Source organism: Stegodyphus dumicola, chromosome 4 (genome assembly GCF_044657685.1).
Source record: "Stegodyphus dumicola isolate Sdum_Otavi_A_Nest chromosome 4, ASM4465768v1".
NCBI lineage: Eukaryota > Metazoa > Arthropoda > Arachnida > Araneae > Eresidae > Stegodyphus > Stegodyphus dumicola.
In genome coordinates, this window is record NC_140771.1 from 50,436,457 (window position 1) to 50,464,138 (window position 27,682).

The 27,682-nt window shown below is 31.5% G+C and overlaps 1 protein-coding gene across 1 annotated transcript in view; it reads left to right on the forward strand.

Moving 5' to 3' along the window:
* Window positions 1-27,682, forward strand: part of LOC118198608 (PAX3- and PAX7-binding protein 1) — a 111,182-nt gene that overhangs the window by 77,347 nt on the left and 6,153 nt on the right. Inside the window, exons 12-18 of the mRNA XM_035370333.2 lie at window positions 5,588-5,787; window positions 14,748-14,898; window positions 14,995-15,113; window positions 16,473-16,549; window positions 19,660-19,726; window positions 25,929-26,075; window positions 26,177-26,328. Coding sequence (XP_035226224.1) covers window positions 5,588-5,787; window positions 14,748-14,898; window positions 14,995-15,113; window positions 16,473-16,549; window positions 19,660-19,726; window positions 25,929-26,075; window positions 26,177-26,328 — 913 coding nt within the window. The remainder of the gene's footprint in view (window positions 1-5,587; window positions 5,788-14,747; window positions 14,899-14,994; window positions 15,114-16,472; window positions 16,550-19,659; window positions 19,727-25,928; window positions 26,076-26,176; window positions 26,329-27,682) is intronic.

Genomic DNA, 27,682 nt, shown 5'->3' on the forward strand with positions numbered 1-27,682 from the left:
TACAATGTGGTGAGGTTGTGATACTGCGTGGGTTGCTTCTATGTCAAGGCTGTATTTATAGTGAAAAAAGTGTCATCGAATATGTCATCATTATATAAGTAAGTAATAATTTTGATGCGTAGCCATGCTGGCACAGTGACAAGAAGAGACAAAGATGAAGAAACTAGATTCTGGCAAATTGCCTATCTTTTATTTTCACACATATCCAATTAGTTTAGCAGACACTTTTCCAATCATAATTGAATAAGATGAACTGCTATGTATATATATTAAATATGACGCTGGCATTTTAGATGGGTAAGCAAAGCAGCGTGGATGTTGGCATGGCGGAAGCTCGGAGAAGAATGATGTAATTAATTTGTCAGTGGTATTATACTAAGTCCGATGTAATTTTTATACTGAGTCTGATGTAATTGTAGAGCTAAGCTATGATTGGTTAACCCCTTAACATATTTGCCTGTGTCTGACACAGGTAAAAGTTACCGGCAAATTTGCATATGCCCGTGTGTTACACGGGCGCTCTTGTATCTCGCATTATTTTATTTCTAATGCCCATCTGAGATCCATTCCAGTAAAAATAGATAAGCTAGATCATAATTAAACTTAACATAGATGGCACCACTATGTAACATTTTCCTTGTGTAAACCAGGTGGTGCATTTTGATGATTAGCTATAAGTTTGTTAGAATTTCTTTGTTATAAAGCAGTTGTTTGGTGTGGAAAAGGTAATATATCCATTTTTATTATGTAAATAACATAAAAGTAAGCAGTTAACCACAAATTAACTTTTACTAAGAGTTTTTGTAATTGTTTAGAAGTTATCTGGTAATGAGCGACTCTGACGATTTTGAATATGCCAATTTATCAGACAGTTTCAGTGATGAAATTGATGATTTCTTGAGTGATGGAAGTAATCGGAAGATAATGATGATGAGATTTTGGATATAGCAAGAAATTGGTATCAAATTAGTACAAATCAACCAAATGTTGCATCACTGAGATTTCGATTTGAAGCAAACCCTGGCTGTTCTTTTACTTTGACAGATTGCTATGATGTTTTGTCATGCTTTGAATTATTTTTGTGGAAAAGGTAATATATCCATTTTTATTATGTAAATAACATAAAAGTAAGCAGTTAACCACAAATTAACTTTTACTAAGTGTTTTTGTAATTGTTTAGAAGTTATCTGGTAATGAGCGACTCTGACGATTTTGAATATGCCAATTTATCAGACAGTTTCAGTGATGAAAGTGATGATTTCTTGAGTGATGGAAGTGAATCGGAAGATAATGATGACGAGATTTTGGATATAGCAAGAAATTGGTATCAAATTAGTACAAATCAACCAAATGTTTCATCACCGAGATTTCGATTTGAAGCAAACCCTGGCTGTTCTTTTACTTTGACAGATTCCTATGATGTTTTGTCATGCTTTGAATTATTTTTTGATAACTCTCCCACGGACATAATTCTAACTGAAACAAATAAATATATATGCATTTCAACATCTAGGATTGTCACAGAACCAATGGTCACCAATTACCATGGAAGAATTATATATACTTTTAGCCATAACTATACTACAAGGTATAATTAGAAAGGCTGAGGTAAGGATGTATTGGTCCAAAGGTGAGACTTTTCAATCACCTATTTTTTCGAAACTCCTTAGCTTTCACTATTCTGAGATAAAAAGATATCTTCACTTCTCTAACAATGAAATTTACGATGCTGAGATTCACCCCAAAGCTCAATAAGATATGGCCTGTATTCAGTGCTTAAATTGCGCAGCTCCGGTGCTTCTCAATTTTTAAGATAAATTACAATTTTAGGCGGAGCGCACCGAAGCCCTGAATAAGATTTATAAAACTGAATATTTATTTTTATAAAACTGAACCACAATTTAAAGGGAAAAAAATTTAGAATTCCTAAGGTTCTGAGGCGTAATGGCAGGCCACACATTGAGTTGAACAGTGTTAAGCAAATTTCGCTTGCTGCGCATGTGTGATGGTGTACCTTTGGCGCGGGGAGAAATATTGGCGACTAAGCAAACCTACGCTAGCTTATTCGTGATCTCCATGGCTGCCGAGTGTGGTCGAGTTATGTTTATAAATGCAATGCTGTAGAACATTGTTTATTAGTCATTTTGACGTCTGTACCGATTGCATTTGCTTATTTTTCTAATATTATGTTTCATTTTAATTTGTAAATAACAATGCATTTAATATTTGTTAACATATGTTGTGCATAATAATTCGTTATTTAGATGTAATTTGTTTACATGTTATAATTCAGTAATGTAACCTGGATTTTCTCGCTTAGTTTGTTAATTTATATTCACACTTTTATTTTCTTATTTCAAAGAAAATAAAAACAGTATTCTCTCCAAGCAGTGGGTGATTCTGCACTTTCCCCCTTATTTTAACACAGTAATTACTTTACATTGCACATATACTCTACGAAGACTTTAACGCCAGATTTGTTGAGAACATGAGACATTCAAGTAAAGTCCTCTCACTCACATGCAGAAACCTTTCCCTTTAAGAAGGGCAATAAATTTGGGGGAGTTTGTTTAGGAACACGTAAATTTCTCGCCATGCCATTGTATCTATGTGTTGTTATCAATGTTTACAGTTAGTTATCTCGCAGGAAGGAAAATTTGTGTTCCTAAATGTGCGTTAAGTGAAAGCGAGTACAATAAGAGTGAAATACTGAGATAAACTGCTCAAGCATGTCCTATACATCATCTTCCCACAGTATCCACTAATGGGGGGGAAGCGTAACCAGCAACTTTACATTCATCCTAATGTGTCGGATTCAGAACTCATTTTAACCCTGACACACTTCTTCTTAATGGCTATAATTATATCAGCAGACAGCCGTGGTCAAAGAGAATGTTCTCTCTCACCAAGATTCCCCTCATTTCTTGTTTCCACCCACTCACACCCTCATTCTGTTTCGCCCTGGAATTTTCGTCAGCTATACTTTAAATATAGTATTTAATTTTTGTAATGATAAAAGAACTTCATCTCCCCCCTATGCTCAGAGCTTAAAATAGGCCGGAGCCCACCGGATTTTGTTCTTAGTTTTTGTAATAAATCTTAATTCTAGCATTAATTGAATAACAATTTCAGTAGAAATTTTTATCTCGAAAATTTTATTTTAACAATAAAACTATATTAAAAATCGCTTATTAAATTTCAATTTATCTCTTTACATTTTATTTAGTTTTAACTATTTAATTACTTCAATCTTTAATTATTTCAATAAATAACAAATTATCTAATAATTATCAATTAAATTGTAATTAATTAATTATATAATAATTATTAATTAAATACATATTTATATACATTAATTAAATATCTATTAATTAATTTGATAATAATTAACTATTTAATTTTAAAATTATGAGTTTAATAGTCATTGTATTTATTTATTTACTCTTGTTCCTCTTTGCTGATGGTCTTCCATAGGGTTCCGGAACTTATAATCTTAGAAATTAAGCCCGCCTGTATTTGACTGTATAAATGAAAAGTGTTCTTATCTATATACACCGGAAAGAGATATCACAATTGACGAAAGTCTACTATTGTATAAAGGGCAAATGAAATAGAAGCAATATCTACCACTGAAACAAGCTCATTTTGGAATAAAGATGTACTTTCTTTGTGAATCAAAAACGGTTTCCTTATATTCATCCATTATAAGTACTGGAAAAGGAACAAATACAAGCTATGTATATCGAGAAATGCAGGTATCAATTCAAGTGGTGTTGTCACTGATTGAACCATTATTAGATAAAGGTGCTGTTTGATGACTGACAACTTTCATACTTTTCCACAATTAGCGGATTTCCTAGTGAAACGTCAAACAAATACCTATGGAACTCTGAAAAGTACCAGAAAAAAAGTTCAATCTGAAATTAGAAAAAAAAAAAAAAAAAAATTGAAAAAGGGAGATGTTATAGCATTTCAAAGAGGGAAAATAATGCTGATGAAGTGAAAAGACAAAAAAGATGTCTGTATGCTTTCAACAATCCACATCACACAGCAGGAAAATACAAGTAAATCAGCCAATGATGGTACTCAAATAAAGAAGCTGAAAGTTGTAATTGATTACAACGATACAGTGGGAGGCGTTGATCGGCATTTGCGCGATTACCTAAGAACAAGAAAATGAGGAAAAAGGTACTATAAGAATATATTTTTCCATCTTGTATATATATCCGTATGGAATTTCATTTATATTATATAAAAAAATGGAGGAAAACGGGCCCATTTAGAATTCTGTAAAATGCTTGTGGAAAAATTAATTTAAGAATACCATTCAAAAGTGTTACCCAGAAGAATAAGTCTGCCTGGTTATCAACCTGGGCCTTTGAAACTAACCGAAAGGCACTTTTCTGAATTTGTGCCACCGACAGAAAAGAAAGCGGCCCCTTGTAGAAATTGTGCCTTCCATTGCAGTAAGAGATGAGAAAGGTAAAAAGATAAGGAAAGAAACAAGATACTATTATAGGGACTGTAATGTTGGACTTTGTGCAATACCATGCTTCATGCTATGTTATTATATCAAACTGAATTTTTAGTCATTCTTATGCTTGCGAATATGAAAATTCAATTTAATTCGATTTTAATAATTTGAAATTAAAAACAAGCATGTAATCGAATTGTTTACACTTTGTTTGTATAATATATGCATTTTTTAAATATCTTTTAACCCACCCTCTCTTCCCAGTCAACTCCCACCACTGAAACTGGGGGGGGGGGGATTTGTTATTATACCTATATATTCATTTTCTGTCCAAAAAAAAACTGGATAATTTTTTACCAGTTTTTCCGAAAAAAACTTGTGATTAATTTGAAGGTTAATTTCAGGTTGTTACATAACATAGAAGGATCTTGAATTTGGCAGAACAGATGAATCAGGGGGAGAGCACCATATCTAGAATATTAATTTTGAGGTCGCAAATTATTTTTAAAGCAGCTTTCATATTTTCTTATATCCTACATATTATGCATCAAAATTATTACATATATAAATCTAAAAATCTGAGTTTTGATATTAATTTTTGTACTGTTTTTTTTTCTTCTCTCCCAGGAATTTTTATTTGATCGAATGTGTATAATTGTGTTTTTGGAAATTTTAATTTTATTTAATTATTAATTCATCTGTGTGACTGACTGTTTAATTTCAATTTTATAAATTATTTTATGTACTTTTTACTAAATTTAATTTTATAAAGAAAGATGCATAAATTATTTTAATAAATTTTTCTTTTTATATTAATTGAAAAACTTGTTGAAACTTAACTTTCTATGCATATTTATGTATTGAATTTAATTGTATAACTATAAATTAGCAGAATTTCTCATTTAAATTACTACACCATTTGAAATACACTTTAAAATGAAAATAATTATTGTAAATTATTAAATTACAGTGGCATTAAGCAAATATTTTATTTTAAAAATATATTTTAATATTTGTTCTTTAAGAACATGAAGTTGTATTTATATATAATAAAAATATTATATAGAATATTTCTAGAAAAGATTATGAAACTCTTTCTCAAATGCATTTCAGAAAATATTATTGAAGAAGCAAATTCTGTATTTGAAGATGTAGTAGAAGAATTTGGAACGCTAGAAGGAGTCATGATAAATTTTGAGAAATGGAAATATGAGCAAATTGACTCATATTGTGAAGCATTTGTGCCTCTTTGTTTACCTAAAATTTTTGGTACATTTGTGAAATTAGCTCTTTTAGACTGGAATCCTTTGACGGTATTAATTTTTCTCTTTTAATTATTGTGGCATTTTTAGTCTTTAAAGTAAAATTTGTATACTGTAGAATTCCAACTATGTGGGTCGCATTTTGCTATGGGATTTAAAATAATGCTTGTGGTTTATTAGTTTGTATATTCTTAATTTCTTATTGTTCTAAATAATATGGCAAGTTAATACAATACAGTACAGACTTTTTTACAAGCTATTAAATTTATTTATTAGCTGGTTTAATAAGTAACTAAGTGATTGTTACCAACATATCAATTGGCTTACAATGTTAATCAAACATGCAATCTAATGAGAAAACAATAATGTATTTCAATAATTAATAAGAAAACAGTAACATCTTTCATATAGAGCTGTTCTTTGCTTTAATGCTGATTTTATATAGCAAGCCCTTTTTTCTCTAAAGATAGGCTAAACAAATGGGATAGCATTTTTTTTTTTTTTTTTCCAGCTTACATCTGTTTTTGTCTACTATGAGCATAACTATATTTATTTGTTTTTCTTAAGTATTAAATAAATGTAGTTATGCTATGTTATATGAGCTAACTACATTTATTTATTAAAGTCTGCTGGGATATACTTAAGACAGATTTTTCTTTATTGTGTGATTGAAGGTGTAATATCATCTTAAGCTGAGTGTAAACTATAATATTTTAATTTTTTAATTGGTGCTAATTTTATGTATTTTTTGTTTGTACGTTTTTATTAAAATATGGGGGAGATGAAGGCATACTAGTTATATGAATTGTCCAAATATCCAGATGGGCCAATTACAGTTTGTCTAGGTCAATCATTCCCAAACTGTACTCTGGGGAGCTGTAACTTCTTAAAAAGGTGCCTTAAAATATTGTAAAAGCTTCATAATTAATTGAACCAAGACATTCAGCCTAATGAAAAAAAAAAGGGGGGTGAGAATCTATTACTTTTACTTCACCCTGTATAAAAGTAAAGTCACCAGTGCAGAATATTCTTGTGAACACGAGTTGACAATGCCGTGCTTTCTCAATAAGACCATATGATCACGCTGTATTTCATGACAATCTAACATGAGTCTAGAACGACCTTTTCATGGCTTATTCTGTAAAAAGAAATCATGGAGTTTTCTTCATATTATTGCTAAAGTTAGCTTGTCATGTTGTTTGATTCAGGTTTATGTGTACTGACTTTCAGAGGTCATATTTTTCCCTGGAAATATAGGAATATGAAATGAATGAAACAAAGTCGAAAATCCATTTTCTTTCACATCAGATTTCATGCAATTTATGCTTGTCACAGAAACACCAGTCAAATCAGCAGCAAAAGTACAATTTTGTTACTGATTTATTAGCAAAATACTCCCATAATTTGACAAAAGCATCCATAACAATAATCTTGGCAGAATTGCATAATGGTTTTCTAGCCTTGTAAGGTTTTGAAATTATACACATACATCAAAGATGAAGCAGATGCCATAAGAATTGCTTTCTTCTCCTGCTAGTGAATGAGTGAATGTGTTAGTTGCTTTTCTCATCAAGAGTGGGGTGAGGTTGGAGTTGTTGGAATTTGCAGTTTTGCCAATACTGCCAAAAAAAGGGATGTTTTCTTATTGATCATTAATGATTGATATATTAGCAAATTTTAAAATCAAAAGTTGAATGCAACATAATCTATATATTTTTCATTCTCTTCTCTTTGCTTAACAATATTTATATTTCATACTGTAATGTTTTTAATGCAACATCTCGAGCTGGTTGAACTTTATTATACGTCAGATGTGTACATCTTCTACTAGATCCAGTGTTCTCGATCGTTATTATAGACATGTCAAGGTGCATAGACCCTTCTTGACAGATTTGGACTGCTCTGGAAGATCTTGTGAAAAATATATAAGATAGCTCATATAGATATGTAGGTCAGTCAGAAAATGCACTTCAGCAGTTGCACTACTGCGTAAATATGTTACGTCTAAGACTATTTGGATGATACTGTGTGGCAACACTTCAGACATGTACCTTTATCGTGTGATGTAGCAGCTTCCCTGAGGCAAGTTTAGTTTTTCTGATAATCAGTCGCAAAACATGTCTCGAGACAGCTTCAAATAGCGTCCGAATTGGAAATGCGTGCAGTGATTCTTTTTTTTTGGGGGGGAGGAGCAAAAAGGTGCAACTGCATTGAAATTTATGGGCAGTTGCATGAAGTATATGGTGAAAATGCAATGTCACGTCAAGCTATCGCGAAATGGTGCAACATGTTTGAGAATGGGCGTACAGATATTGACGCCGCTGAGCACGAGGGAAGACCATCAACTGCAACAAATTCGGAAATCGAATGCATTCTTACAAACAGACGCATAACAATAGACGAAATCTCAAATAAAATGGATATTTCTCATGGAAGTGTGCATAAAATTATTGCCGATCACCTTAAATTTCGTAACGTTTGTGCTTGATGGATGCCACGTCTATTGATGGAGGAACATAAAGGAAAGTGTTTTGAAAGTGCATTTGCATTTCTGCAATGCTACCAAATGGAAGGAAATAAGTTTTTGGACAAAATTGTGACTGGAAATGAAACTTGGATTCACCACTTCTTACCTGAAACAAAATGCAGCTCGCTCGAGGGGAAAATTGCAGTTCCCTGACACAAAAAAAGTGTCGAACTGTTCCATCTGCAGGAAAGTTGATGATGATGCTGTTTTTCAACAGAGAAGGCGTGGTGCATACAGAGTACATGCCAAAGGGTGTCACAATTAATGCATCTTCTTATTGTGAAACACTAAAATGATTGTGACAATTACTTAAAAATCAACGGCCAGGTAAATTGTCAAATGGATTGTGCTCCTGCATGATAATGCAAGACTGAATGCGACAAAACAAACGTGTGACCTTCTGAAAAAGTTTAGGTGGGAAGGGTAAAATCACCCTCTTTATAGCCCAGACCTTTCACCTCCTGACTTCCATGTGTTTCATCTCATGAAACAAGAACTTTCAAAGCGACGGTACAATTCAGATGCCGAAGTAAAAGCTGCAGTCCAACAATGGTTATCGGACACTGGACGGGATTTCTTTGCAGAAGGCATGGAAAAACTTGTACCATGCCTCGACAAATACTTAAATACTGGAAGTAATTACATTCAAAAGTAGATTTTGAATGGAACTTTAAGATATAAATAAAGTTATTGCACAATTTTGCTCCTGTTTTGTTTTCTTAGATAGTGTAACTAACTTTTTGACTCACCCTCATATTTCTTTGCTCAGCAATATATATTTCATACTGTAATTTTTACAGTATGACATCTCGAAGTAGTAGACCTATATTCTATGGCGTACGCATGCACTTTCTACTATATCCAGTGTTCTTAATTTAGGTTGACTATGAATATAGACATGTCAAGGTGCATAGACCCTTCACAACAGATTTGGACTCTTCTGGAAGATCTTGCAGAAAACATAAAAATAGCATTGCCAGTTAGATTCAGTCAGTCGGTTTGTAATTTATGTCTAGTAAAATTTAACTCGGCGCTTCATATAAATAAGCAGTGATATAAATTAGGTCATGTTGTTAATCTTATATAACTTCTTGTTTGTTGTTTTTGATAAATAGTGTTATGATTTTTTGACGTATCTTTGATGTTGGACTAATTTTGGAATAGTAATAAACATAATGGTACAGATAAAGAAAGTTGTTTTCAACCAGTGGGATGCCTATCAAGAGATGAAAATATAGTAAATATGATGATGGTTATTTAGAGTTTGATTTTATGTCAACAGAAATAAATGTTGAAGAGAGACCACAATGTGTATAGTGTGTGAAAGTTTTGGCAGCGGAGTGTATGCTTCCAAGATACCTGAAGTGCCATTCAAAAGCTAATCACCACAACAATGGTTGGCAAATCTTGAAGATTTTTTGCCAGGAAGTTAAAAGAATTGAAACAAACAAACAAACAAACAAACAAATTTTTTATAACTGCATGAATGCACCAGTACCAAACAATGCCACCAAACAAGGTGGTTTACAGAATCACCAAATATAAGAAGCCTCATAGCACTGCAGAACTTATTCTCCTGGCTCCTATAGATATGGTGAACATCATACTTGGTGAATCTGCTGGGAAGTTGCTTTTAAAAGTGCGTTTGTCCATTAACACAATTATTAGGAGACTACAACATATGGCGGAGGATATCAGTGATTAATTAATTGGAAAAGTTAAAGGAATGAAATTGCAGCTAGATGAGGCTACAGATAATAACATGGATGCTCATTTGATAAGCTATTTATATGATATGTTTTGTTTACAGATGATAATAATATTAAGGAAGGCCTTTTTTGTAAAAATATTACTGCTGCAGCAAAGGCTGAGGACTTGTTCGATATTCTTCATATATTCATATCTGAAAATAATATGAATTGGGCTTAAGTGCGTTAGTATCGGTACTCATGAAGCTTGCTGCATGTCCTATGAAGGATTATAGACACTTATTCAAAGCAAATCTCCAAATGTACTGTGGATCCATTATATTATTCACACAGATTAACTTGTGTCAAAGCATCTGAGCCCTGCACTGAATCAGGTGTTAGAATGTGCTGTGAATGTGGTAAATTTTTAAAAATCTCATCCATTGAAAGGAAGGATTTAAAAAAACTGTGTGAGAATATGGGAGCCAAACACTGATCTTTGTTGTATTATAGCAGTGTACCTCTTGTGGTAATATTTTATTAGGTACATTTGAATTGTGGCAAGAATTTTTTATTTTCCTTAAAGGGGAAGGGTACAGAGATGCAGAAAATTTTGCTTATGTCGATGTTTTAACAAAACTGTCATTTATGCAACATTTCTGAAAAGTGGATTTCTCTTAATATCTCTCTGCAGGGAAAAATATGCATCTTTTGAAGTCAGTGGGAAAAATATCAGCTTTTATGGAACTAAAACTCAAACTATGCAGAAGAAAATCGAATGAAAATGCAAGCAAAGATTTTTTTTAATATTTCATAAATCTTAATGTCAAATGAGCTTGATCTTTATCAAAATATAAAAATCATGTTTGAAGGGCACTTACCACAGTTAATTATCTGGTTTGAGAAACACTTTCACAATGGAAATATTGCATGGATTCAAGATCCATTTAACACTAGTGCTCCATCTGAATTTACTTTTACGGAAGAGAATTTTATCAAGCTATCTTGCAACAACAGTTTAAAAGCAACATTTGGCAGCATGGAATCGACAGAATTTTGGATTTCACTAAAAGATGAATCGACATTGTATTTGTGCAAAGTTTGGTTTGCTGCAGTCACTGTAATAGAAAGCAAGTATAGAGCAAAAATTAACATGGAAAAGGAAATGAAGGTGGACATATCCAGTTTATTTCCATGATTTGAGAAAATATGCCAGTGATTTTTCAGGCTCATCTATATCACATTGATTATTAATTTATTAATAAATTTTAAAAAGATACATGAAGATACGTAAGTTTTATTAGTCCAAAGGGGCTTTGTCCCTGAAGAACTACTGTTTTCATTTTGCATTGTATCACTCTCAATGTCCATTTCACTTTTCAAACTGTTGCCACCAAATAATCTAATTGCCCTGTATTATATTTGGAGAAATTAGATAATGAAGAATCTGCATAAATTATGTATGTTTCTCACATTGTGATTAAACAACGGTACCTAGAGCCATCAAATTTTGAATGACTTAATCCTACTACGAATATGGGCATCTGGAAGCCGATATTTGAAGTCTGGAATTAAATCGATTTCCTATTTTGTAAAACTTTAATGAATTTTTCATTAACAAACTCAAGGATTTCAAAGCGAGCAATGGCAACATTGTACAGAAAAAATATTTTTATCTTCAGCGCGTGAGGATCTTCAGCGTATCGGAAATTCTAAAGATATGCTCAATTTAAAATTATTTTGCGATACTGCTCTTGAACTGATGGTTTAAGTGTGAAGAACATGATATTTAATAAATAAAGGTAACGCACAAAATGTTGAAAAAACGCCCCTTTGGATATAATTTAAAATCTGAAGCTTTTCAGATTTTCTTTCTCTCTCTCTCTTTTTTTAAAAATCTTTTACATGCAATTAGTCATACTTTTACTTAGGGTAGGGCAGCATGGAAAAATTTTAATTGAAAAAAGGCACTGTAATTTGGAAAAGTTTGAGAACCACTGGTCTAGATAATTGACATTCTAAAATATTAAATGCTACAGTGTATGGACAAAAATATGGAAACACCTTGTGAAATGCATGTTTGAAAAGAAAGATTGATTTTAATGAAATATGTAGGTGGCGCTGGCATTTTTGACTACTGACGCCACCTATACAACTTCGTAAATGTGCTAAACAGTTCAGTTGTTGTCGGAGTACTGTTATGTGAGGTTGTCATTGCATTATGTCAGAGTTAACAGACTTCGAACGTGGGCAAATTGTTGGAGCACGTATGGTAGGTGCTTCCGTAAGCAAGGTAGCTGAGGTGTTTAGTGTTTCAAGAGGTACTGTATCGAAGATTTATTCTGCATATTTGAAAAGCGGAAAAACATCATCTGCTAAATCACAGCGCGGACGAAAGTGTGTCCTGAGTGATCGTGACATACGATCATTAAGGGCAATTGTGACGAAAAATAAGAAGGTCACAGCTGCAAAAGTTACTGCTGAAATGAATGTTGTGTTACCGAACCCTGTGAGTACCAAAACAATTAGAAAGGAGCTCCATAAACAGGGAATTGCTGGCCGTGCTGCAATTGAGAAGCCACTCATCAGTGATGCCAAAGCCCGTAACAGGAAAAGGTGGTGTTTAAGTCATAAAGCCTGGACTATAGAGCAATGGAAGCGAATAATATGGTCTGACGAGTCTTCTTTCACATTGTTTCCCACTTCTGGCCGAGTTTACGTCTGGAGAACGCCATCTCAAGCCTATAATACAGACTGCTTATTACCAAGAGTGAAACATGGCGGGGGTTCTGTTATGGTTTGGGCAGCCATATCGTGGTTCTCTGCTAGCCCCATGATAACTGTGTCAGGGCACATGACTGCCAAGACTTATGTGAACATTTTGGCCGATTAAGTTCATCCCATGGTACAAACTTTGTTCCCTGATGGTGATGGTGTCTTCCAAGACGACAAAGCCCCTGTTCACACAGCTCACATTGTCCAGGACTGGTTTTCTGAGCACGAGGATGAGTTGTCCCATCTCCCCTGGCCACCAGTCACCAGACCTGAATATTATCGAACCTTTGTGGTCTACATTGGAACGGAAAGTGCATTCTCGTTATCCACCGCCAACATCGTTATCTAAACTTGCCACTGTTTTGCAGGAAGAATGGTATAATATTCCCTTAGCAAACATACAGGAACTGTATTTATCCATTCCGAGAAGACTGCAAGCTGTTTTGGATGCCAACAGGTTTCCTACACCATATTAAGCAAAGAAACAAGTTTTTTTAAAGGTGTTTCCATATTTTTGTTCAACCCCTGTATGTAATGTCATGTTTAAAATAAAAATGAAACATTTCTATCATAAGGATAATTTTTAGCTTTTCATCTCTTCTGCAGTTATTTAGCTTAAATATTTTTATTCTTTTTTAGTTTATAAAAAAGTTTGTTTTATCTAATGTTCAGAAAAACCATACCTTCTTGTTTTCCTTTTATTGTTAACCTTCTGAGTGGCATTTTTTGGGTCTACTACCAAATGCCAAAAAAATCTGTCAACTGGATAAAGGCAGTCATGCCACTCAGAAGACTAAGAAAGCTTAGGAAAATTACCTGACTTCTAATGTCTCTAACGTTCTGAGCTTTCTTTGTCCTTTAGGAATGTTAAGAAGATTTTGTTTAATTCAGTTTTAAATTCAAAAAAAATTTTCATGAGCATAAATTATTCTTTTTAAACAATTTTTATAAAAAATATCTATTTTTGTGAATCAATATAACATTATATAGTGCTTTCTGTAAAATATTTCAAACCAATTTATATGCATTTTATTTTACCTAAGGAATCTCTTATATGGCATGTAAAATAGGTATGTTATGTGAAATATGATCTCTTAAAAATGATTATTTGAATTAATTTGTGTAATACAGTGCAAAGTCTCAAATCCGGACGTCTGTAATCCGGAGTGATCTATAATCCGGACCTCAAAGCTACAAACTTTATGCACATGTGTAAACGCATTATGCACATGCATAAACTATAATGCATTTACGCATCCACATATGCATGTTTACGCATGCAGGTTTAATGCATAATGGATGGTATAAGGCTAAAATTATCTAAAGCATTTCAGTTAATATTGCAGATTGCCCTGTTCCTTAATCCTCTAATTGGATCCGGCTTATTATTTTTTGCAGACTGTTAGAGCAATTTTATAAAAAGTAAGCTTGAACTTTCGATTATGTCAAAAAGAGTTTCAAATTCTGGAGCTGCCAAAGGATCTACAAAGTGTAAGCATGTTTTGATGTCCATCAAACAAAAAGTGGAATTGATGCAAAAAATGGATAAAGGCATATCCATCTCAGAATTATGCGAGGAGTATGACATTGGAAAGTCAACTGTATATGACATAAGCAAAAAGAAAAAGGAATTTTTTGAATATTTTGTGGATTCTGACACCTTACTTGCAATGACTCACAGGAAAAGGATTCATTATGCTAAAAGTGACAATCATGACAAAGTGATGAATGTTTAATAAAGTAAACAAATAAATATTAAGCTTTTTTTTTTGTAAACTTTGATACCCTTTAGATCATAATTGCTCTTTATTTCATAAATTACGGTTTCATATTTTTAATTGTATAACTTCTGCATGCCATCTCACCAGATTTAAATTGATGATCTATAATCCGGAAAAACCCCTAATCCGGAATCGCCGAAGTCCCGACGAGTCCAGATTACGGACTTTGTACTGTAACAAGTTTTTGAAGGAATTAGTTTTAGTATTTTATATTATTATTGCTAATTCTTTTATTTTTAGGATGAAAAAGATTTTGAAAAATCAAGTTGGTATCGCCAACTAGTTTATTATGGTTATAGTAACTTAAAATTGAAAGATAATGATTCTGAAGATCCAGACACAAATTTATTGCCTGGAATTATGGAAAAAATTGTGCTACCTAAAATAACTGGTATAATTTTTACATTATTAATTATTAGTAAGTCTATGTGCATTCTGCACCTGAAACATGAATATTAAAATTAGACTTTCTCATTAATAATCCCAGGATTTATTCAGAATGTTTGGGATCCTCTTTCAAGAAAAGAAACATCTAAACTTGTGAAGCTGATTACAGATTTACATGAAAATTATCCAACCATCAATGGTAAAAGTAAACAGCTTCAGGTAAATCATTCTAATTATAGATTCATAAATGCAGTTTTATTTTGCAAAGGTCAGTCACCCAGTCTGTTGTCTATTTTCTTATTATTTGAAAAAGAAACATGTTGGAAACAAGATGTCATATGCCTAAGCATACATATACTTTTAGACCTCACTTTGTCAATTCAGAAATAAATTTAAAATTTTCTGTAGCTATCTTAAGACCTATTCTTGGAAATTACAGTGCTCTTTCTCTTCGCAATAAAATGATGTTACATAAATCAATCTTTTCAGCCTTACTTTGTACCTTCACAGTATAGAGATATGCTGGGGGGATTTCTATAAAATACAAAAATCTGCAAAAATTCAGCTCTTAAATAGGTTTATAAGTATGCATACCAATTTAAAAATCAAAATCAACAAAAAAATTCCTTTGCATAACAGCTCACAATTTTTACTGCAATTTTAAACTTTATCAAAGTACTATAATTTCATTTCAAAATCATGAACTATGAGCACAAAAAAGACCTGTGTACTCATCTAATGCTCTTATTTTGTAATAATTAACATCATTTTAAGGAGTGGCACTTTGTTGTTTTTCACATGCACACACAAATAAATACAGTCAAATACCTAAAATCTGCATTGCCTCTCAAAATGTAAACATTGAGTTTATAGGTTCCGGAAACCACAACATGGAGTACGAAATATCGAAGAAAAAATATTTATCGAATAATGACATCATAATTACCGAATAACAACGAGTCATAACGGAAATAGCAAATTATTGACATCATGATAAAAGTGTTTTTCCCTGCAATCTGCGTTGAGGTAAAAAAGCAGACGATTCACTCAACTGTTCTTTCAAGTTCACGATTCACGTTGTTGTATTTTCTGAACTTTGTTATTTCACGAGAATGTTTAGTGCTGCCTTTTTTTGTTTTATCCGGATATTTTGTGGATAAATTAAGAATATTTTAAATTTCAGCACTTTTTAATACAATGCCAGATAAGAAACGCACTCATGATTTTACTGCTTGCAACATTGAAAAACGTTCTCCGTGTGACGAAGGGGGCACACGTGAAAGTTCATTGACTAGAGTTATGAAACTTTTTGAGTCTATCTAACCATTTATGGTATTAATTTTAATCTATCTTTATTATTTTATGAGTTATTAAACATCAAAATGGGTCCGGGACTTTTAAACACCCTGTATATTATACAAAAGTATGAATATGTTTTAGTTATGCTGATGTAGTTATTATTGTCATCATCATTATATACAAAAGTATGAATATATTTTAGTCTAGTTGATGTTGTTATTATTATTATTATCATTATTTTGGCTGGAGCATGTTTTAAAATGTAATTTTATCTTTTAGACCTGTCTCAAAGCAGTTACAACTCGAATATATAAGGCTTTAGATGATGATGTATTTATACCACTCTATCCCAAAGAGTATGTAAATAAAAAAGCTCTTTTTTATATAAATTTTTATAATGCATATTATTATTTTTTTATGTCTGCAGTCAAAAGTGTTCTTTTCAATACAGATATATTATTTTAGAAGATAAAAAAGCAGAAAGCAAGAAAGCAATTTTTATAATTGTTATCCATTTATAGATGAATTATTACACAAAAATTAGCTGTTAGTTTATGACAGGTCTGTGTCACTTGCTCATTATTTAGTAGTTGATTTTATAATTTGTGGCTATGTATATCAAATGCTTTGTATTATTCATTCATTTGATTAAAATGTTTTTATGCTTTTTAATAGGTGAAAGGTTTTTAGTAATTTTCATTCCTTGTAAATTTTCCTACTTTAATTCTGACAACCAGTGATAGCAAAAATTTCACTTGGGAAATGGCTGTAAACATCTTTTGACAAACGAGGGAAATGTATATTGTCCTCCCCCCCCAAAAAAAACCACTTTTTATGTGATTAGCGTTTATAGGTATTATAAAAAAAAATAGATATGTTGAAGGAACAGCAAATAAGTAATTTCTTCATCCCCCTACTTAAATCTTTTGTTATAGATACAAAGAAAATGCTGTAAAATAACTAAAAGGAAAACATGCTGACTTCAATATTTTTCGACCGAAAGTTTAAAAACAAGAACTGACATTCAAGAAGCAGAGTTCTCTAGCTGGCCTACTGATTTGATGAGGCTCACCTGCGAGAATTTGTGGAAGAATATCAGTATGCAACTACTCTAGTGCTTGCTAAGACATTAGGGCCATGTCCAATAGTCACACTATGCATCGCATAAACTTGATGTACAAGTTCATTCGCTGGGTGCTGCATGAACTGACTCAAGCAGGACAAGCTGCTCGAATATCATCACAAGGACAAAATTCCAGACCACATCATCACTTGTGATGAAAAGTTTAATTACATCAACAACACTGACTGAAATAGGGATTGGTCTGTGCTGGGTAAGCCTGTTGGGAGCATCACAAAGTGCAATTTGACTAACAAAAATATGCTTTGTATCTGGCGGGACTGCTGTGGTATTAGAAGAGTATCTTGGAAAGGTAAAACCCTCGACAGTAAGATGTTCAACGAGATGCTAGTCCATGCTGACACTGCTATCAAGGGAAAACATCAGACTGAGTTCTGGTGCAAAAAGATAATGTTCCATCAAAATAATGCAAGACTACATGGAAGCTCTACAGCCTGGAATGGGATCTTTTGCTGCAGTCACCATATAGCCCTGACATCACTCCTTCAAACTTCTACCTTTTTTCACACCTGCAGCTACATCTTGCTGGTGCTATCTTCCATTCTGCAGAGGACATCTGAAATGAAGTTGATCTGTTTTTGGACTTAAAGGTACCAAATTTCTGGGCCGAAGGCTTTGAACAAGTACCAAAACGTTGCAGAAAGTCATAGATTTGGGTGGTGATTACTACCTGCACTAATGGTACTGCTTTCATGTTTTTTTTTTTTTTTTTTTTTTTTTTTTTTTTTTTTTTTTTTAACTTTATTTTGACCATTTTTTGGCAAAAAACTTTTGTTATAACCAGATATGTTATGAAGTCATTGTTTGGAAAAAATAGTTGTAAGGTGTGCTTAATCTGTCTGACTGAAAATAACCATTAAGGTCTGTAATGGTAATGGCAGACTTGTTGAATCAAAGTAGCTTCTTTAGTGCCAAAAAACTTGGCATGTAATGTTTACAAATAAGCAGAATAAATTGTTTGCATGTTAAGGAAGAAATTATATCAGAAGTGATTTACAATTCTCAAAATATGTAATGAAGATACCCATTTTTTTTTATAAGGTAATGTTCTTTGATGAAAGCAAATTTAATTATTGAGTCTGATGGCAGGTAAGCTGTGTGGTGGTGGTGGTGGGGGGGGGGAAGTGAAAAGGGAAAAGCCAATGATGTAAAGGGAAATAATCACTGACCTAATATGAAGTGGGTTAGTTTGGAGTTGCAGAAGAATAATGTGTGTGTTGATGGAATTATGGGCAACCTAATGCATAATATTCTGAAAGAAAACCTGGGTCTTTCTACTGCTCAGATATGTATATATCAGATATAATGTTTTAGACCAATTTTTTTCTTTGAACTAGATAACTAATCCAAATAAAAGAATGCATGATATTAAACTGCATCTGGTCTATGATCCAGCAAAACAGTTCATCTCCTGGTCATTTGAAATGAATCCATGGAATAATTATGAATTTTTTTTAACTCTTGAGTTTGAAAAAATACATATATTAAAAACAATTATATAAAAAATGTGTTTAGGAAAAGATGGATATTTGTTGCAGCAGAAGACATAAAACTTTAGTAGAATCGATGACAAGTATAAGAATTGCAAACAAATCTTCACAATGTATTTAAGGAAAAAATTCAGTGACTTTTTTTAGACCAAAGTAGGTATGCTTTCAGGTATACTTCCGTCATGCTTGCCCTTACTGTGCAGGGTGCAATTCTGTATAATATCCAGTCACCTTTGGTCTTCCTGTACACTACCCTGACCAGCCAACATCATATCGAAGACATTCTGCAGCCTCTGATAGTACTTTTGCTCTTGGGCTTACCAAAGCTATTTTCCAATCAGATAATGCCCATCCACACACAGCTTATGTCAGTAGCTATGGCAGGCCTCCCATGAACATCCCAATCACCCAACCTCTCCCTGATTGGACACATTTTGGATATGACCGCCTGCCAGTTCCAGCCTTCACATTATATATCTGACATGGCTTCACAGTTGCATTGAATTTGGTGAAACATCCTTCAGGACAGCATAAAATGCTTATATGCCTCTGTCACATTGCATTTGTATATGCATCAGTGTTCGAGATGGCCATATGCCATATTAATCTACAATGGTTTTGAATTACTCTTGCCACAATTAATTATGTTACTGATTCATCAATTATTCTTGTGTTTTTTGTATTGTCTCCTCCATACCTTGACCAGTTTCACCATGATCCACTAGCTGGTTTTTCATGTTTTTTAATCCTGAATATATTATTAGTAGAAACAAACTTGGAAGTTGATTTTATGGAAAATCTAGTTCACTAATTAACATTACATATATTATTATAGATTGCTAGAAAATCGTTCTCTCGGGGCTTCAGATTTCTTCCAAAGGCAGTTTTGGTCTTCTGTGAAAGTAAGTTATTATTTTTTTAATTATCTTGAATGCTTAACTTATACCTTTTTAAATTAAAGTTTTATAACTATAATTATAATAAATTTTATCAATGACTAAAAGTGAAGGTAAAACAAAACTTTGAGTGTCTACCTCCAAAAGTGATTAGTATCACAAAATCCACAAGTAAATAACGGTAGTGAACATCACTGATAATCTTGTTGAACACCTCCATAGGATTTTACTGAATATAATCACAATATTTTATATATAAAATTAATTAATCGTATAATATTTCATTCAAGTTATTTAGTTTCCTAAATGCATGCTATAAAAAGAGGTGAGCTTATTAATTTTATATAACAATATAAAATATTCATTTTTCTTATTCTTTTTGTATTCTTTTTGTATGTAGGCAGTTAAAAAATGAGGTATGAAAATTATTTAATAATATTGAATACCATTTTTGTGTTAATAAATTTTAAAGAAAGCTATGTTAATTTATTATATTTTAATCACAATAAATGTTAAGCCTTGGATCATCTATTAATATTGCCATGTTGGGAAACTTCGCCTTCAAATGAATGATAATATTAGCTAGTATGCCAAAATAGTGAGTCAAATAATGATTTACAAATTCACTGTAGTCTTGAACCTTCTTTAAAGTTGATGACCTTGTAAAATGTCAACTTTTATCTGTATTTAGAAAAAGATTATTAATGATAACTTTTTAAATGTTATGCTTCTGGATTGTTAACTATGTTAAAAAGGCACTAACAATAATATTTAATATTGGTTTTGCTATAGAGATGTACAGGTTTGTATAATTTTAGGGTACTGAATATAAAAGTAACAGTGATTTTTTCTCATTTAGAAGTAACAAATGGAAAAAAGTTAAACTGCAAAGTCTAGTAAGATTTCATTTCTTCTTCAAATACTATATCTTTTTACTCATCTTTTTAATTTTATAGCAATAATATACCTATATAATAGGATTATATATGCTTTTGTAGCACTTCTCAGTGATGACTATATCATGAATTAATCACTTGCCATGTTTAACAATGAATGAATCAAATTTAATGGAAAATACATTTAGAATAGACATAATAGATGATAAATTAAGATAATTAGACATAATAGACGATTTGTAGTTTTAAAGACATTCTATTGCCAATTTTTTTACTTATAAATGCCTTTATTTGCTAGTTGAGAGAAATTTTGTGGTGTTTTGTAACAGACCAATTAATATATTTTTTTGGGGGGGGGAGTGCAGTCTTTCAATCAACTCTACAGTTTTATATCCTTCTGTAACTGTTTGATCTGAGGAGTAGTAAATATTCTCTCTTTAATTTTTACATTTTACCATTGAAACTAGCTCATACGCAATGAACTGGATATCAAATGTAAATGCATCATCATTTCTATCAAAAACTTTCTCAAATTATTTCATGATTCTAAGTTTAATACACAGAAATTGAAGGATGATTCCATCTCCTTTATTTTAAAATAGACTCTTGTGTTCTTTTGGCTCAGTGTTCTACAAGGTCAATCCTCTTTCTTGTAATTTCTTTTAATCCAACTGCACTATTCATAAAAAAAAATTTAAAAAAAAGAGAGAGAGAGATAGAATTTAATTTAGTCTTGTAGCCGTATTAGTTATATCTTTAAAATTACAGCTAATAAATCACTTAGGAGTCTTTTCTCTATAAACCTTAAGAAAGTTTTCCATGAGTATATAGTTCTTTATTAACCCTTTGACGGGCGGTGGAAACTTGTACATCTATATTGAGAAAGAATAAAACTTGTACATCTATATTGAGAAAGACTTGGGAAAACATGTTTCATTTGCGCCAAAATGGAAAAATTTAAGAACCATTGATTAACTAAAAACCATTTCATGTTAAGCATGTTTGTGTTAAAAAAACTGAGAGCACTGTACTTTCAGTAAAATATGATGAAGAATAAGGAAATAATTCATGTTAAAAGTATTCACATTAATGAAATTTGACTGTACAACAATATATTATTTGTACATATCTTTATATACAAGACTAATGCATATCTTGAAACCAAACTATTTGCCAACATCTAATGTTATGAGTTATGACACAAAGAACAATAATTAGTGCTGGCTGCAGTGCAAGATAACACTGGAAGAAATTATTGATCTTACAAAGGGATCTGAAATGCCTAAAAATACAGCAGAAGAACTGGCTTTCAAACTAAAACAGTAGAATCACCTTGCAGAAAGCACAAATGTCACTTTCTTTCATTGCTAACAAGATGATTTTGTGAAATTTGTTTTTGAAGATAGTGATCTTAGTTTCTGTAACAGTGTAGTTATGATAATTTTAGACACTGCATATAATATTATTATATGCCATCATTCTTATTATAAGAATGATGGCAATTTTTAATACATTCATCAGTTGCAATGCAGACGCTAAATCAGTTTTTGTCTCCCAGATGAAAGCTGTAAAATTCCATTTAAAATACACACAATTATGCCTTTAGTTTTCTAAATGTATAACAAATGGCAGCACTAGTATTAATTCATGGAAATAATGTAAAATAAAAATTCTTTGTTTGCTTCAAAATGTCTAATTTTGAAGCAGTTTTTTCTTCTTAATTTCTAATGCAGTTTAAATTGTCTGAACAACAACTTTTGGTGTTAGAATGAATATTTTTATGTGGAAGTTTCCTTTTTTAATAAAAATTACTATTTGAATTCATATATATTAATTAAGAATGGTTGAAATTGAAAGGTGGGACAAATATGACCCACCGCACATGTAGGAATTGCTGCTACTAGATGCCAGCATCGTTCAAATATTTTAAAATTCAAGTATCATGTTCATTTTTTATGTTGATAATGCAAATTTATACTTTTTAAAAAATTGCAATAATGTTAAAACTTGAAACATTCCGAAATAAATGAAAATATAACTCTGTAACATGAAATGTCATTGAATACTGAATGGATATGTGAGTGTGATTCACCATAGAAAAATATCCGAAGCAGAGGAAAGAGAGGTGAAATGTAAATAAACATGACAGTCTTCTAAATATCTTCCTTTTCAAACCTGTAACAAATAAAGTACTGGAGCAAAAATCTTCTCTGTTTCAAATCTATTATGAAATCATTAAAAAATATCTAAAAAGTCGAAGAGAAAAAGATTTTTTGAAATTTTTTTTTTTTTTTTTATTTTACTATTATGATCAGTATTTTCTAGATAGTTATTCAAAAACGTTTTTATATGTTGCATTTTCATTTGGTTACTAAAACTATCACTTTAGATAAGTATATTAGGAGAATTTACGCTCAGGCAAAGATGCCATTTTGCTGCTTTAGATGTGTGGGGGGACAATCAATATCCCACCACGTCATGAATTACCTTAAAGGTTTACCTTTTTTTTTTTTTTTTTTTTTTTGCATGAAATAACATTGTATTAGGGGCTAATTATCTGTGTGTAAAGTTATTTGTTCCAAAAAAAAATTTTTTTTTTTTATGCACTGAACCTCAAAGGGTTAAGGGTTGCATATATAAGTGGAATTGAAGGCAGCATGTTGCCATTAAACAAAAGCATTGCCTGAACTGCAATTGCATTGCAACTGATGAATGTATTAAAAATTGCCATCATTCTTATAATAAGAATGATGGCATATAATAATATTATATGCAGTGTCCAAAATTATCATAACTACACTGTTACAGAAACTAAGATCACTATCTTCAAAAACAAATTTCACAAAATCATCTTGTTAGCAATGAAAGAAAGTGACATTTGTGCTTTCTGAAAGGTGATTCTACTGTTTTAGTTTGAAAGCCAGTTCTTCTGCTGTATTTTTAGGCATTTCAGATCCCTTTGTAAGATCAATAATTTCTTCCAGTGTTATCTTGCACTGCAGCCAGCACTAATTATTGTTCTTTGTGTCATAACTCATAACATTAGATGTTGGCAAATAGTTTGGTTTCTTCAAGATATGCATTAGTCTTGTATATAAAGATATGTACAAATAATATATTGTTGTACAGTCAAATTTCATTAATGTGAATACTTTTAACATGAATTATTTCCTTATTCTTCATCATATTTTACTGAAAGTACAGTGCTCTCAGTTTTTTTAACACAAACATGCTTAACATGAAATGGTTTTTAGTTAATCAATGGTTCTTAAATTTTTCCATTTTGGCACAAATGAAACATGTTTTCCCAAGTCTTTCTCAATATAGATGTACAAGTTTTATTCTTTTTTTGAAATGAAGAGTTCCATGGAATACATAAACAGTGTTATCTTTCAAAAGGAGATTATTACTACATTTTTCTTTTATTCTGAATAATTCAAGAGAAGGTTTAGTATCCCCAACCCAGTCACTTAGGTTTGGTTTTCTTTACACTGTTCTCTGTATTTTAAGCCAGTTGAAATCTGGCTCATTCAGACATGTATTTCATGAAGAATAATGTCCTGTTGGAGCCGTTTCGATGCTAAAATGCTCTAGTGTCCCCCCCCCCAGTCACAAAATCTAGAAATCACTGAACTTGGCGGAAAAGAAATGGAAACTCTGAATAGTACAAATGAAAAACATAAATTGCTATAAAATTTTGGATTGAGAAGAGCACCTTATCAACAGTTTTAAAAAATTGTGGAAAAATCAAATCTGCTTTTGGAATTGATAGTTTTGAGCCTGCTGAAAAGAAATGCAGATTGCAAAACTGAAGTTGAAATAGAGCTATTGAAATCAGAAAGACTCAGGCACAAATGTTAATCTCTTTTGTATTTTTATACCAGAGAAAGCCATATATTTTGCTGATAATTTGAATGTGAGTAATTTTGAATGCTCATCTGGCTGGTTCAAAGTTTCACGAACATAATAGCATAATTTGCAAAATGATCTCTGGTGAGGAAGCTGATATAAATGCTGAGATGCTTAATGTGTTTATGAAAGAGAAACTGGCTACAATTTTGAAGAATTATGCAGTATCTGATATGTATAATACCAATGAGACTGCATTTTTCTGAAGAGCAATTTTTACACACTTTAATCATAAAAGGTTTAAAATATTCTGGAGGTGTAAGTGGAGTAAAGAAAGGTAGACTGCGTTAGTAATAACTTGCATTATAGATATCCTCTTTCCCCCTGCCCCCTCCAAAAAGTTCCTGCTTATTATTAGCGACTTAGAAAAATTTAGGCGCTTTAAATCTATAAAGGGATTCCTAGTAAATTATGACTTCTCAAAAAGTTTGGATTACCAAAAAGTTCCTGCTTATTATTAGCGACTTAGAAAAATTTAGGCGCTTTAAATCTATAAAGGGATTCCTAGTAAATTATGACTTCTCAAAAAGTTTGGATTAGTTCAGAAATTCATATAACATTGCTAAAACAAGTTCCAGCAGAAATGTATACCTGATTGTTGGTGACTGTATTGTAAGAAACTCCTGAAAGCGGGTAGTGACCCGCTTTCAGGAGTTTCTTTGATCTTTGAATACTGCATCAAAACTACAACCTTGTGATTAAGGGATGATATGTTCTAAGAGAATTAATTCATTGGGCCTCTTAGTACTTCATTTGGCTTTTGATCAAAAGGCTGAGTTCAAGATAAACTTACTGGAATATTCTTTGAACAATATAGTGAGAAGTAATGCCAGAAATTATTGTTAATTGTTTCATCAAAGCAGGATTTGCTAGAAATAACAATACTGGAAAATATTAACATGCAGTAAAAAATGTGGAAATTTTTTATCTACAGTGGACCATACCAGATTTCTTTAAAATATATATATGTTAAATATTTTTATTTTTGTTCATTCTTTCATTCAGCCACATATTATGTTTCAATTTAAACAAAACAACAACCCCCCCCCAAAAAAAAAACACACCAATTAGAATTTTTGGAAAAGTGCAGTTTTATATGTCTTTATACTTCATTCTAATAACATATAAGTTTTTAAATTATTTTATCCAATAATATTCGCATATTTTTAGCTGTCATTACTCTTTAAATTATTGTAAGAATATATTTTTTTATTTAGCTGGGTAGTAAAACTAACCAAATTAAACTAAACATATCGTTATAAAACATATTTTTTTATTAAACTAAAGCATATGTCTAGCATCATAGTGTAGCAATCATATTAAATTAAGAGATTTAAATGCTGAATTAGTTTGCATCACTTTTATATTTAAATGTTCTATTTAAATCTTTTGGTATATTTTAGCTGCTGCAAAACATTCTTATGTGGGAAAGCATTATAGCAGAACAGCCACTCCAGCATATGACTTTAGCTTCATTAGTTAATCGTTACCTATTGATGGGATTGCACACATCTATGATGATGAGGGATACATTAGATAAATGTAAAGTGGTGAGTAGATTTTGAGTTTCAGTTATTTAATAATTATAATTTTCTCTATGATAAAATTCAGGTAGCTGTTATCTTTTTCTAATTATGTTATTTATATCCAGATTGTATCAAGTTATCCTAAAAGTTGGTTCAAAAACATTAGAGGAAGCACAACTCTCTCTTTACTGAAGCCATTTTCTACATTTTTAATTAAGTTTGCAGATACTTACCATTCTCAGTGTGTTAAGCGAGGAATACCAGAAGAAGAAATAAAGTAAGTAAAACATTTACATTAAAAGAAAGGTAACATGTGAATATCTAGTAGAAATATAACAAACTTAAAACTTTTGAACTGTAAAATATTTCATAAAAATTGTTTCTGTGTATTTTCTTATTATTTATTACATATCTCAGTGATTAAATAGCATGCTTATTTAATTATGGATAACAAATGCCAGAAATGACTGTAGTTTATGGCTGGCCAAACATCAGTTCCAGTATACTTCTGAACCAATCATATACTATCCAACCTCTACATTATTATTTTATATTATATATGTATGAAAGTTATGTCCCTTTTTTAAGTTTCTAAAAAAGTAAAGACAAAGAATACACATAATTAAGTTCCTATTATTTCATATAGTTGCTGTCATTAGTTATTATTGTATGCCATTTATCTGATAAAACTTCTTTGTTTTAAACTTAAAAAAATATTGTAAATCATTTTCACATCATTTGAAGGTTTGGAAATAGAAACCCTGCCTTTTGACTATTATTCTCTGTACTGAAAATGTTTCCACTATTCTTAAAAAGTTGATATAGGTTGTTTATAATGGTTTGTTTAAGAATCCCTTCAGAAACCATTCATGGATGTTAAGAACATGTTTAGTTTTTATATATTCTGTCACCAACCCAGACTTTTCATAACAATAATGATATATGGTATTGTCAACTGCATCCACCCCATGTAAAAATGTAGTAAGCTGTGGCTGCCTTTCTCAGATTTATATTGAGAATATGAAATCTGGTGGACTTCTAATTGCTTGCCATTTTAAACCATTAAATGCAGGAAATACACTGACAAACTTAATGTAATTATATATTAACTGCTTCATGCTTTATTTTTCAAAGATTCTAGGGATCATGGTGTGATCTATGGCATTGTAAGCCATACAATCACTGTTTACATCTGTAAAACAGGTAGACTGTTTACCCACATTTAAATACTTTCTTTGCATAAAATCACCAGTAGAGAACAATATGTAGGTAATGCTCATAAAAAAGTTGGGCAGTCCTGATATATTATTTAAGTCAAAAACTAATTACAAATGCTTCAGCAGCTGGTGCTATTAATAATTATCTGTTAAAATATGTTTTTGAATAATTGATAAAATTTGAGTGTGTACTATTTCTGTATAGATTCGGTTTCATATTCATGTTTAACAGTGTGACAAATAATCAACATTATTTTAATACTTAAACTAATATTGAAATTTTTAATTAAAAAAGTGAAAATTTTTATATTTTACCATATTTATTTGCATATCCTCCCTAGTTTTTTCATCATATGATTTAAAACTTCTGATTCATGGTAGCAGCGTAAAATGATTGTACAAATAACAAAGTGT